This window comes from Notolabrus celidotus, chromosome 18 (assembly GCF_009762535.1).
Source record: "Notolabrus celidotus isolate fNotCel1 chromosome 18, fNotCel1.pri, whole genome shotgun sequence".
NCBI classification, from domain to species: Eukaryota; Metazoa; Chordata; class Actinopteri; order Labriformes; family Labridae; genus Notolabrus; species Notolabrus celidotus.
Window position 1 is genome coordinate 20,919,852 of NC_048289.1, and position 14,708 is coordinate 20,934,559.

At 38.7% G+C, this 14,708-nt stretch overlaps 1 protein-coding gene across 1 annotated transcript in view; it reads right to left on the reverse strand.

The window, feature by feature from the left end:
* Window positions 1-14,708, reverse strand: part of LOC117829805 (testican-2-like) — a 98,890-nt gene that overhangs the window by 13,470 nt on the left and 70,712 nt on the right. The window contains exons 6-7 of the mRNA XM_034707482.1: window positions 9,250-9,364; window positions 263-371 (exon numbers count right to left, since the gene is read on the reverse strand). Coding sequence (XP_034563373.1) covers window positions 263-371; window positions 9,250-9,364 — 224 coding nt within the window. The remainder of the gene's footprint in view (window positions 1-262; window positions 372-9,249; window positions 9,365-14,708) is intronic.

Genomic DNA, 14,708 nt, shown 5'->3' on the forward strand with positions numbered 1-14,708 from the left:
TAATCATACTGGCGCGTTGAGCTGATGCACTTGTCCTTCTGCGAGCAGTGATGAACTGTGTTGCCCTGCTGGGCCCACGTATGTGTCAGCGCAGCAGGAAACAGCACCAGACTGAACTCCTCTCATTATTCAAAGCGATGACACGGCCACTTTCCACTTCTTTTCAGGTGTTTCATGGTGAAAGTATTCCGTAATAAAGCAAAATTATTATGTGAGGGAGAAGTAGAGTGCTTACAATTACTTAGAGTACATTTCTTTTTACCTCAGAGGCGTAGTTGTGTCCATCAGAGCCACATACAGGTGTAGAGGCAACAACAGGACATGGCTTGCAGCTGCTTTCGTGAGCTTCCTGTTGCACGGGTTGTTTTACTCTGAATTATAACAGAAAAGTAAAAATGTTAGACAAAATAAATTAGAGGAATGCTGTCTTACAATTACTGCTAAAAATACTACAATAAATAGTTAAATAGCAACACAATAACCAGTCTTGGTGTCATAATGGATCGTGATTTTAAATTAGATAAACAGATTAATTCTGTCGTCCGATCTTGTTTTTACCATTTGAGGCTTTTATCTAAGATTAAATCGGTTTTATCTTTTAATGATTTTGAGAGAGTGATACATTCTTTTATTTCAACTGGACTGGACTAGTGCAATGCACTTTATGTAGGCGTTAACCAGGCCTCCCTGGCACGCCTACAGCTGGTTCAAAATGCTGCTGCTCGGCTTTTAACTGGCACCCGTAAACGAGAGCACATAACCCCCATCCTTGCCTCCCTCCACTGGCTCCCTGTTCATTTTAGGATTCATTTAAAGATTTTATTGTTTGTTTTTAAATCTTTAAATGGAGAAGCTCCACAGTACGTCACCAACCTCCTGCAAAGCTACACTACCACAAGGTCTTTGAGGTCTACAGGACAGCAGCTTCTCGTGGTCCCTAAGACCAGGCTGAAAACCAGGGGTGGCCATGCTTTCTCTGCAGTGGCCACCAAATTGTGGAACGAGCTGCCCCCCCATGTTAGATTGTCCTCAACATTACCAACTTTTAAATCCCGTCTTAAAACATATTTTTACTCCTTGGCTTTTAACCCAGCATGAGAGTTGTGTGATCTCTGTCTGTGTCTGTTCTTTTATTGGATTTTTACTTGCTCTTACAGTGTTTTTATTATTTTTAAGTGTTTTTTTTGTTTTATCATGATTCTTTTGTGTTATTCTATTTTATTTTCTGACAGTGTTTTATGTTCTGCCTGTTTTAACTTATTTTCCTCACTGTGCTGCACTTTGCTAAACTTGATTGTTTTTTTAAATGTGCTATATAAATAAAGTGGATTGGATTGGATTGGACAATAAATTAAGCAGCGAGATGGTAGCAGCTCTACGAGGCTGTGAATGAACACTGCTGCTTTAAGCTAACTGCTAACATGAGTCAGCTAAAAAGCTCACAATGACAAGGCTATTAACACAGAATTCAGTCTTCTCATGTTATTGTGTAAAGCAAGGTTTAAAGGCGTACACTTGCAACATAGTTGTTTACCAACTTAATTATCCATACTGAGTGTGAGCATGCAAACACTTGCTAATTAGCAACACAAAGTAAGCTAATGCTGATGGAATTTCAATGTTTGTGACCAAAATATTGTTGAAAGTAAGGCAAGGCAAGGCGAGGCAAGTTCATTTAAAAAGCACCATTCATACAAAGATTCAAAGTGCTTTACAGAGTTAAAAACAAAAACCAGAACAGTACCAATCAACGAAAACATACAGCAAACACTTCAAACATTAACATTTTATATGGGGCCAGTTATGTTTGATCTACTCTCTCTCTCTCTGTGTAGTTATGTAACTTAACGTACATAGTAAACACTGTTGGGTCTTATTATTTATTTAAATAAGGAGGGATTATTATAAATAATCAGCCCTCCTTCACTGCTCTGAAGTCCGTAACTTGCAGAGCCTTACTGTCCCGACGGACACAGAATCACAACTGGTCTTGTCTTAACCGAAATTAACCCTTAAATTATTAGATTCATCTCTGAACTTCTTCCCAAGGATTAAGACTCACACATTGAGTCTTTTCTGTATCGAGTCGCAGCCTGAAGCTGGCTCAGACCTCTTGACACCCCCGCAGAATGCCCGTATGCCCAATATTTAATTGTAGATCCAAAATCAGGTTAACTCCACAACGCCATACCTTGTCAGAAAATACCCAATTTAAAATATGAAATTAAACAAACATAAACATGGAAACATAAAATATTCTAAAATCTAAGATCAAGAAAGAAAGAAAGTAAAATTAGTTACGAAACTTCATTAAAACTCAGTTTTTTAAAAGAAATTAAAAGTTTGTAGTTACAGAAATAAAAACTAAGGATTAAAAATTGGTTTGCATCCATTATTGAGCAGTGTAAGCAGCTAGAAAGAGGAACATATTTAGTCTGGACTTAAAAGTGGTCAGAGTCGGGGCTTGTCTAATACTCTCTGGGAGGTTATTCCAGGTCTGTGCTGAATAATAACAAAATGTTGCTAGCAGTAGGACTTTGAGTTTATGATGGTGCCAGATAAAAACACAGGCATCATCAAGCGTCATACATTTATCATGAGACAGACAATGATGACGTTTGTGGAAAGAGATGTGACTGATTTTAAGGCATGTCATTGAAAATATCTAAATCTACTATATCAATCTCACAGATGTACAGAAAATAAAGAGACAATCAAAAGACAAAAAATGTATTTGCAGTTGTTCCCTAACTTGTAGAACTACTTCCTTAAAGTAAGGCAATGACTGACTGTCTTCCCCTCCCTTAGATTTAGATAAAAACTCACACTCTTTGTAGAAACACTGACCCCACTACACTCTGCCAACAGGCTTCAGACCCAGACTATTTCTTTTGTAGAGAGCCTTTGCAGAGAAACTTGTTGACAGAGAGGTCTGTGGGTTTATCAGGATAACAGATAACACTGGTCTGTCTTCTACTGATCAAATGTATTCCCCAAAGATGCCAGGGGTTGTTGCACTGCCTCTGTTACCTTGCTTTTAAAGGCTACATTTTGACATCAATCTTAACAGCACTTTCCCTTTAGCACTGAATATGCTTTTAGTTGCTTGTTTTTAGACATACAGTTTGTGCCCCTAATTGTCTCTATTATTCTTGCTCCTGTCAATACAAGATCACAAACTAACAGATGATTTGCACCAAGATTATGCCCAAAGCATGTGACGGGACACGTTTGGGTTAAGGTGATTCATTTTGACATTAAGACAGCTTTAGAAAATGTGTCCAGACTAATCAGTTGAAGTTGGAAGTTTTCCATTTTTCCCTTTTCATAAAGTTAATACTTTATGGAGAGTCCACTCCTCATTCACAAAGACCCTCTTCTCTAAAATGAACCTCACTGAAAAGTATTTATCAGCTCCCCTTGCCCATTCATTCAGCTCTGACTGAAAAACAAATGAGCAGGGTTGCAGTCTGAAAAGAATTAATGGAGTGAATTATTACTACCTGCAAAGTCTATCTACTGCGACAGGCATTTATCTTTCTCACTAAAGTGCTTCATTTACTGAGTCACTCCAGAGATGAGAGAGACTGTGTAGAATAATGGGTAATAAGCATGAACACAAGCACACTAAACCATCCTAGCGTCATTAAGAAGATGCCTATGAAGTCGTGATGCTTGTGCTCACTGAACAGGAAGTCAATCACCGTGTGAGAAGAAAGCAAGCGAGAGAGGATTTTATGAAAGCAGTGAATCCAAATAATAGCAATCAATGGAGATAATTGTGAATTTATGTGGGATTTTTGAGTTGGGCCCATTGAGGTTTTTGTTGCTAGTTCATCACAAGGAATGGTGCTAAAATTATTTATACTTAATAAATCAAAAGAAGTTCAGCTAGATAGGGATAGGTTGCATTTGAGCGGTGTATCTTTGGAAAATTATCATTTTACAGGTATAACTTAAAATTTTAGACTAAGCTTTAAGCTACTGTTTGACAAAATCTAACATAGCTTTCAATTATCTCTTGACAATTCTGTTTGACTTGTATTTGTATTTATCTAAATTCCATTTGTAACATTGTATATATCTAAATTTATACAACTAAATTGTATTCTATGTTTATTTATATTTTTATTTTACTTATTTTATTTTACTAATTGGAACTTTTTCTTGATTGTACTTATGTCTGGGTTGCTGCAACAACTGAATTTCCCCCCTGGGGGATCAATAAAGTAATATCTTATCTTATCTTATGGTGTCAATATGAAAGATGTGAATTCAAGATTCAAGAAAGCTTTATTGCCAAGTGAGCTGACACACAGAATGAATTTGACGTAGTGAATGTAACACTGGTACTTAACAACAAGACAGTAAGGACACAACAAGACAGTAAGGACAATAATAATATAAACCTAAACACAAATCCAAAAGTTCTAAATAAAAATAAAAATACTCTGTACAAAGAAAGGTAAAGAAGTACTTTTAAAGACATGAAATAAACTAATAAAATATGTTATGGGACATATTTTATTATTATGAATCTTAACTAACAGTAAGGTTAGCTAGCTAACAGCTGGGAACATGTAGAACGCTAATGTAAGCGTTTATGTTACCTAGAGCAGGGGTTCCCAAAGTGTGGGTCAGGACCCCCTGGGAGGTCGCAAGACAAAAATGGGGGGTCATGAGGTGTCTTCCGGAATATATATATTTTCTAATGATCTAAAAATAGTACATTTAACTCATTATAGTAAAAAATATCGACACAAATAGTCACTAAACTTGTAATAAAACCATGAAAATAGAAAATGTAATGAGTTTTCTGCCTTTCTTTTTGTCAGATGACTCCTGAGTTTAGGGTTAGTGAACAGTTAATTAGCAAAAGCATCAATAGCAGTAGATTAATTCATAACAGCACAGGAAACACAACCACATGCTCATAAAGGTAGGCTAATTTTCTGCAGACCAGCTAAATGAAGCCACATTAAGTCACTTTGAGGGACAGTGGGGGTCGTGAGTCTTTGGCACCAATATTTTGGGGTTCACGGGCTGAAAAGTTTGGGAAACCCTGACCTAGAGCTTTCAAATAGTATTGAGTAAAAGTATTGAGCCGCATTTGTTGGACAAAAGCTAACTTTAGCTTTCAACATTCTCTTAGCTAACATCACTGTTAATTAGTCACACTTGACATGATTGACAGTTAAGGTGTAGTTCTTAGCTTACACAAATGTAAGCTAACTAACGGCTGGTAACAGGTGGTTGCTTATGTTAGCCTTTATGTTACCTAGAGCTTTCAAATTGTATTGAGTTAAAATATTGCCACATTGCTAAATCAAGGTGGAAGCATCTGCTGGACAAAAGATAGCATGAGTTTTCAACTTTCTGTTAGCTACCCTCACTGTTAGACAGTTCACTTGACATGATTTACAGTAAAGATGTAGTTCTTAGCTAACAGTAATGTAAGCTAGCAGCAGTTTGGAACTGGTTGCAGGCTAATGTTAGCTATTATGACTTTTGTTATTTGTTGTAAATGCCATCAAATTTGTTGTTTTAAGTAAAATTAGTGCCCAATGTCCCTCTGGATTTACACTTTCATTGTTTTTTTTTCGAGATGCAAATAAATCACATTAGGTGGTAACTTCTAAAAACATGAGATTCTCATGCATGATGTCAGAGGAAAATGGCCACCACAGGAGAATTGTGAATATGAAGCTAAAAAACCTCTCTCACCAGTGTTATTGAGTCACTACTACAACCCTTCTACTCTAACACCACATCCCTTCTGTCACATGTCGCTACAACAGCAATTTAAAAGTCACAAAGTTATTGACTGCTCAGCATCAGTCTTGTCAGGATATCTGTAGGCTATTAACTTAATGTTTCAGGCTTCATAAAACTTTGGCTGTGTGAACTTGTGTGTTCTTCAGACACACTGCATGCTTTCTAAACTTCCTGTCAGTCACAGCCATTTGCAGTTTTATTTGCCTGATGTGCAGCTGTGCACCATAACTTTGGAACACGGATGCAGTGTTCGTTTTTTGTCTCCATTTAGTCATCCGTTGATAACAGAAATTAGGATTACAGTTGCTGGCAGTGCTGTGCTGGCATGGAGACATTTTTAATGGCACTTAATGTAGCATTGATTAGGGGGACATAATTATATGTACTTGCTGAGAAATAAACATCCTGTTGCAACATTGTTCCAAGATTGCTAGCTCGGCAGTTGCATCAAGTACAAGTGGATATGCAGTCTGAATGAGCAAAACTCTTGATTGCTTTTTTTTTTGACCACTTGGGGACAGTGAAAAGGAGCTGTGACTACAACAAATTATCACCTTTTAAGCTGATATGACAAGCTTGCTAGCTTACAGTCTTTTTTAAATCACGAGGACATGAAGCAACATCAGCAATCATTTAGAGACATAATCAGGAGACCTGATAATCATCACTCTTTTTACCTCTGTTTTTTGTTACAATGTCATTTTTTAATTTTATTTTAGCAGACGCTTTTTCCATCTTTGACCACTACTGGGGTTATTATCTTTCTATTTAGCTGCTAATTGCTCTGTTGAAAGTTCAAAAGTTCAAAGTCCAAAGTCTTCTTTATTGTCAAATAAACTGCAGTATGAACCAGACATACAGAGGATTTGATATTACGTTTCTCTCTCAGACCCTAGCAACAACAACAACAACAGATAAACATAGGAAATAGCTAGAAAAAGGCAAGCGAAGATTAAAAAGATTAAGCTAATAAAAATAATAAAATACAGTTTAAAACAGTGCAAAAACTTTGCCACAGTGCAATTTAAAATCAAAGTGAGTGTGTGCGTTTCAGTCCTGAGGATGACAGACCTCAGCGTTGATTTGGGGGTGGGCGTGGTCAGTGACCGGGTTAAGTCTGTGAAGGGGGCACTATGGGAAGAGGGGGCAAAACAGGGAGAGAGTTCAGCATCCTGACTGCCTGGTGGATAAAACTGTCCCTCAGTCTGCTGGTTCTGGCCCGGAGACTGCGTAATCTCCTTCCTTATGGCAACAGACTGAAGAGGCTGTGAGACGGGTGGGAGGGGTCGCCTGCTATGCGCAGGGCTTTTCGGGTTTTCAGCTAAATAATTGCTAACAGTGTCTGTCAGCTGTTTGGTGCTCAGCATGTAGCATACAGCGAAGTAAACCACGGCTGTTTTGATATCAATGAGAAAATCAATGAGCAGCTAGGAGTTGAAAAGCATCCTCATGAGCCTCCTTATTTTCCGACTGACATTACGTGTCGTTTTATTTACTGTTAATGTGAAAATATAAATCACAGCAGATTTGAACATGGGTTAAATGACGGTTACAGCTCTGCAGCTGTTGAATAAAATGTAAATAAAATGGGAAGGATATCATCTTGCTTTTAACTGCATCACTATATTGGTGTAAATATCTAAGGTTTTATTTACTTACACTAAGATAGCAGCCAATTTGGCACCAGACTGTTGACAGCTTTGCAGTTCTTTTTGTCATGTGGGAGATATCCAAGCTGTCCAAAAATCCTATATTTGGCCTAGAAGGCTGATATGAATGTTATTTTTCTTTCTCAGCTGCTCATATTTATAGTCCAAAGATAGGACACAAACACAACAAGAGCCTCAATTTGATCAAACCCTTGCTTTCTGTTTTGGTCATACAGTGAGTACACTTGTTGAATGCACAAACAAAGACCAAATGCATAGTTTGGGGCTAAACAGAAACACAGTGCGTATCAGAAGAAGCTGATCAAAGTCTCTCCAGCTAGTTTCACACTGTATATTCTGCATAAACATGAAGCTGTGGAGCTGGTTTTCCCTCGGAGGATTATTAGACGCACTGAGCTGAGAGGACTTTTTCCACTTTTATCTTATTTGATGGCGTTCATATTAGTTTGACTTCACTGCATTGATGCATGAGTTCAGAAACTCATGATCCGTGTAGGTTTTAAGTAATTACACTAAGTAATAGTGGCTTCATTATTAATTAAAACAGAGTCGCTTGGGTTCTTAACACATCCTGCATTAGATTAAACAACGATGAGTCATGTTTCAATAAAGCATTAATTAATTATAAAGTGTGTACCCTTGACATTAAGTGTAACCCATTAAGCTTGCATCTATTTGGACCTAAAGAGCACCAGTGACTGCTTTCAGAAGCTGGTAGGACTCAAAATAAGAAGCAGTCTAAGGCGGTATATTATGGCAATAAAGATCTGAAGCTTGTAGGCAGCTCAAAAACTTATTTTAAAGTTTTATTTCTGCTGAATAATTAATGTTAAAATAGAATACCAATGGATTTATAGCCAGAGATGCAAAACAAAGACGTATCCTGACCAAATACAGGCTGAGTGACCACCAGCTAGCTGTAGAGACAGGGAGATACAGGCAGACATGGCTGCCCAGAGAGGAGCACCTACTTGCTCACTGCTCTACAGGGGACATAGAAACAGAGATGCACTTCCTCCTCCACTGTAGCAAGTTCTCTTTACTAAGAGATGCCCACTACAGGGAAATTACTAAAATAGTAACAAACTTCCCAACATTAACCCCAGAAGAGAAACTGTCAGTTCTCCTGGGGGAAGGGTCAGCAGCTCCTCTGGCTGCTAAAATATGTGTCTGCCTGTCACAGCCTGAGGAACGCACCATCCCATAATATCTGATTTTAGGTGAAGGTTTTATGAGCATACCGCATCAAGTGAGAAAATTGAGATATGCTGTATGGGTGACACCATCGTTCATTAATGCGTATAGAATATGTAATATATATAATATGTAATGAATATAGTATATAATGAATATATATGTAATGCATGTGTATGAATCGCATGTGCTTTGGCAACATGTCTTTGTTCATGCCAATAAAGCTAATTGAATTGAAAAACTGAATTGAATTGTTATTCTCATGCTATTTTTTCGCCCTTACTTGCTTCCGTCACCGTCTGTGTTCAGTATCATCACTTCTAACCTCCACAGTTCCTTTATCATAGCTCAGCATGTCCAGCTAAAATTACATCACTGTGGACTCATGTCACTCTCTGGCCCTGTAGCCGACTTTAATCAATAACTCTCCCAAGCAGACACTGAAAAGCTTTTAACTTACACACTTCAGTGACTGTTGCCATCACGAGCACAGAAATGTGTCTCCTGTTCACATGGCAATTGTCTCAACAGTGGCAACATGTCCTGCAAACACACACTTTGCAAAAAAATAAAAATCTCCCTCTGTCTTCAGGTCTGAAACTCCACCTACCTCTGCTCCACTTTCTTGCGATTGACACACATGGCTCTCTGGTAGCCCTGGGCGACGCACACCTTATGGCGGCTGCACTTCACATTCTGGCACGGGTCCTTGGTGGTGTCCACGGCTGCGAACACAACAAAAAAAACACTTAGAACAAAAAGGTGTCAACACAGCTGAGGTGTTTTTTCTTTCATTTGCTATTTTTGTCACCACCGGGAGAGAAACACAGAGCTGTTTTTTTTACACTTCTGGTGACAAGAGGAAGTGCAGAAGAGATTGATACTAATTCAAAGTGGGAAGAAAGCTCTTTTATTTGCTGCATAATGAAGTTATGTACATTAACATCATTTAAACTCATCTCCCATTGTCACAAAACTGTCTTTTACACAATGGCGTGCCATAAAAATCATGAAATGTGTAATGAAAAATATTCTCTCTCTGTGCACAAATGAGCCCCATTGATTTTATAGTTCAAAACATGGATGCCTCGCTGTCATTAGGGAGGCAGCCTGCCGTCGATACTACAGTGTGGAGTCTCCACCGGCTGTCTGTGATTGCGAGAAAACCTGACAGCACTGATTGAGCATCCCTTTCTCTCGGAGTGTCACATCTCACTTCCCTCCAAGTCAACTTATCACTGTCTCTCCCCGTCTTGCTTTTTCTCTCTCACACGCAGACACACACACACACTCTCCATCTTTGTCTCCCACGTTCCTCCCCTCCCCTTTCCCTCCCCTCTCTCCCTATCTTCGGAGGGTTGAAATGTTCAATGCCAACCTCTTTCCCTGCTGATAGACTGAGATGGAAATAGCATCGTGTCCTCCACCTTCCTCGTGCCTTTGGCCAATGCCATCTGAAACTTGATGTCACACAGTCCCAGTTCATTTACCGCCCTGCCAGAGAGGCCTCAGAGAAAAACCTCCCCAGCTTGGATAAATCTTAGAGTGAGTGGCAAGCTGCGGTCATCCAGAGAAATTTAAGCTGTGAAATCCTGAGTCAGCTTTGAACAGCTGCTTTGTAGTCAACACGGTCAACAGACAAAGCTGCTGCCAGCCACATCCCTGCGAAGCCCTGAGACGAGGTGATACTCTGATGCTTACAGCAGAGAGGTGTGAGGAAACAGTGGACTTTTATGGAATCAGTAGATGACATGACAACTCTGAGGGAATCCAAAAATACCTGCAGGAGGCTGAGCGTCTGTGGTGAGTGTTTTTGTTCTTTAAGAGCAGGTATGAGACTGAGCTGGGGACTGGAGTTCATAAAGAGACAAAGTTTTGCACAACTTCCCCGCTAGCGTCTGATCCACTGGCCTTTGTTCCAGCCTACTTTGAGGTGACACAGTACCTACAGAGCCATGCTACACCAGAGCTGCACAGGGTGTGGAAAAATATGCCACAACACATCCTTATCTCAGGTTGTTGGAAAGAACGCTTCAAGATGCCCCTTTGGCAACAATTAAAGAGGCAGTTTCCTACCTTTGTCTATATTAAAGTTCTCTGTACATCCCTTTGTAACTTACAGATGGGTTGACCAATCCATTCACCCAACCCTACACAACTGTATCTTCATTTCCAAAAACTTGAAATAAATACTTCAAAATAGAAAATGTAATGAGTTTTCTGCCTTTTTTTTTGCCAGATGACTCCTAAGTTTAGGCTTAGTTTACAGTTAATTATTCAAAGCATCAGTAGCAGCAAGGTTAATTCATAAAGGTACAGGAAACACAGCCACATGCTCATGTAGGTAGACTAATTTTCTGAAGACCAGCTAAATGAAGCCACATTAGATCACTTTTAGGGACAGTGGGGGTCGCGAGTCTTTGGCACCTATATTTTGTGGGTCACGGGCTGAAAAGTTTGGGGACCCCTGCCCTAGGGGATGTGATGAACCAAGAAATGACTTCTTCTCTTTCGCTGACATGTCTGGAGCTTTTGGTCCAAACACATGGTCACTTCTCAAGTTGTTAATAAAATTGCAAACAATGCTTTCCAAAAAAAAGTCTTGACTTGAATTTGTTTTTTCTAACTGCTAGCTACACTGCAATACCCAAAAAGTTACCCATCATTTCTAGAGCACTTGATCACTGTCATACGATAGGTGATGGGTTCCAAGATTGGGTGACTTAGTTCAAACCCTGGTCCATCTCAAACAAATCCCATACGGTAACCTGCGAGTCAATGTTGAGTCTTTTGTTATTCTGATTGTAAAGACAGACATATTAAGTTGTGTTATTTGGGCTCAACCATTACCAGCAACTACAGAAGAAGCAGAAAATACTACAGTTTATCCTCACAGAACATTTAGTTTAAAACGAGTACATTTTGTATAAATCAGTGAGAAAGGACTAGTGTTATTTCTGTCGTTAGCGTAATTTAATTATAAAACCGTTTATGAGAAATCCACTCTGGGAATAAACTCACAGAAAACACAAGCAGTAGCATTTAAGCTCAGAGGAAAAATAGATTGATTGCTGAATAAAACATTAAAGTTGTTTCATAGTCTTTTATTTCGTCACTTGACTTTTCTTCCCTGTATTTGTTCCAGCAGGTACTGTGCTCAGTCATAATTTAACCCCAGCGGGGGGAAATATATCCAGACTTCACTGCTGATGATTTGTCTGCTACTTGTCTTTTGATTTAGGACTCAAAACCTTCCAAACTGTCACCATACATATCATCCCGACTTTTTCTTCACAACAAAGAGAATAAAAACATCTCGTATATTCCGCATACTTCCCTGGATCGCATTATTTCTCTTTAGTGAAAGTCATCACTCAGGTTTCCTCAAGCTCCTTCAGTCATCTTACAGTGTCTCTTTTAGGTGGGTGATATCATATGAGGTTTAACATTTTATGTCATTAACAGTCACGGGCCATAAACTTTAATGGTGCAGGGAACCAACTTATATGGGTGCTTTTTTTTACCTTTATTTTCCACTCTCCTCTGTGACATTTTATTATCTTTAGACCACTGAGCAGCAGCTGTACCTGCTGTCCGCTTACAGACACCACAGTCTGTGCAGTGCACGGCTCACTGCACTCGCTGCATGTGTGAGGAAGAATCACATTATACTAAAAGGCACAAAAAGGTACTAAAGCAAGACAATCCCTTTTCAAGGGATTCAAGTTCAATAAAAGAGAATGTGGAACTAAATCTGTGCAACAATCCTCAAAATGACGATAATTGTTCCAGTCGAGGAATAGGAGTACAAATGAAAATACAAAACCTACATTGGATTATAGCAGACTTAATTTTTCAAGGTTGTATATTCTCAAATTTGGACAATTATATTTTGCATGAGCCAGACCCACTGAAGTTTTAGCTATTTATTTGCAGCAAATCCACCTGTGAACTAAATGTCATTATATGTAATAGAATTGTCTATATTGTATTTACATGTGTCAATTTATTTTTGTTTAAACAGTGAATATATTCAAGAGTTTATGTCAAAATGGGGACTCCAAATATGTCTACAAATAGAAAAAGTGATTTAATTTCTATAAACTCAACAGTTACATTGAAATTGATATTTAAGGGCCTGTATCTACTCACAGCTACTATTTTTGAAACAGAGTTTTGCAGGGCTAAACCACCTTCAGCATCAGCTTTTTTTTTCGCTGCACGCACAAAACTATCAGTTGAAAATAATTCAACTCTTGGAACACCACTATGTTCATCAGTGGCCACGGTTACATGATGTTTTTTAATTCAGAATTAGTTATTCAGAATGAAATAATTCGGAATTAAAATATTCTCCTTCGCGTTTACATGGAAATAGTAATTCTGAATTGAGGTTTACATGGAAAACATGTTTAATCGTCTTTATTCAATTCCGCTTAAGGTCTGGGGGTTGGGAAGGGTTCTGATTGGACAGAGGCGGGCGTGACGTATTTACGTCTACTGGAAGAAAACAGACTCCAGTTCCTGCTTCTTTTATTTTCGGTTACAACATAGAAGTCCACACAATAAGTACAATTTTACTTATTAATTAATTAATTAATCTGAAGCGGAATGAACGTATACATGATCGAGAAATTATTCAATTCGAATTTATAATCAGAATAAACCAGCCACTTACTTCGGATTTAAGTTTAATCGGAATGGTCACTTTCAGTCAGAATTAGGTGTTTACAAGGTCATTTTAAATACTTTAAAGAGGATTTAATTTTTAATCTGAATTAAAGAGGAATTAAAAGTCTCATGTTAACGTAGCCATTGTCCAATCAAAGGGGGCCAGTTTGAACTAGTGGTTGGGTAGTGTACCCCATGCACAGAGGCGATAGTCCTAAAGCAGGCAGCCCTGGTTTAATTCCAACCTGTGGCATCTCACTCCCCACTTTCTCTCCTGGTTTTCTGATCTATCCACTGTCTTATCCTCTCTGGATAAAGGAAGAAAAGCCAGAACAGTCAGGTAAGCCAGAGTGCCATGAGACAACTTTCGTAACCACGCAACAGTAAAGTGAAAAGTACATTTAAAATGTAGGTTGTTGGCACTACTTGTACAAATAATGCTGCTCTTGTATACACATTCAGCAGATATGGAGCAACAATCATTACAATAAGAGTTGTTTAACTAATGGTACCTGACATGCACTTCCTCAAAATGTAACTATTTGCTGAAGATTCACAGACAGCAGGCTATGTGATTGGTCCACTGGGCATTATGGTAAATCCCTGCATTTACAACATTTCTGGTATCATCGCCTACACTGATTCAGCGACTGTACATACATCTTCTGACTTTCCTTCAATATTTGCTGTATGATCAACTGCAGCTCTAACTCCAAAATAGTACGCTCAAATTCAGTCGCTATAGTTTCCTGTGCACAAACAAGTAGAGAATGTAGCAGAACTGGGAACTGGTGATATGACGAGCATGGAAATTGCACTGCCAACTGGGTGACGTGGACACTCTAATGCACTAGAAGTATGTAGTGCTTACGACAGGGTATGTCACTTTGGTATAAAGTGTAAATGCAGAAGTATAAACGAGGAGTTTGGAGGTGCTAAAAGGCTCTGCAGAACTCAGGGGAGATACAGAGTTGTGTAATATTTCTCACTTTGTCATTTCTTACACTCTGTTTCATGTCATACACAGGTCAGGTGATCAATTATCAATATAAGAATATTAATTTCAGCAGCTTGAACGTTAGCAGCAGAGTCTTATAGCAAAGTATCCAGTAATTAAAGAAGTCTAATTTAATGACTTACTGTAAACAATTCTGTTAATTGGCTCCTTCTTTACCCTTCACCGACTAATACTTTCTTAATAACGCTGACAAACACACAGAATTGCTTTACTGTATGTTCCCATAGAGACTAAGTCTTGTGCTTTAAGAATAGTTTCAGATGAGCAGCGCTCTCTCTTGACTATGTTCAGTATTTATGAGCACCTTCAAGTCTGCCTCCAGGCAACAGCTTAAAACCAAACACGTCTCTCACACAGTATTCTAATACGACTCCTACATA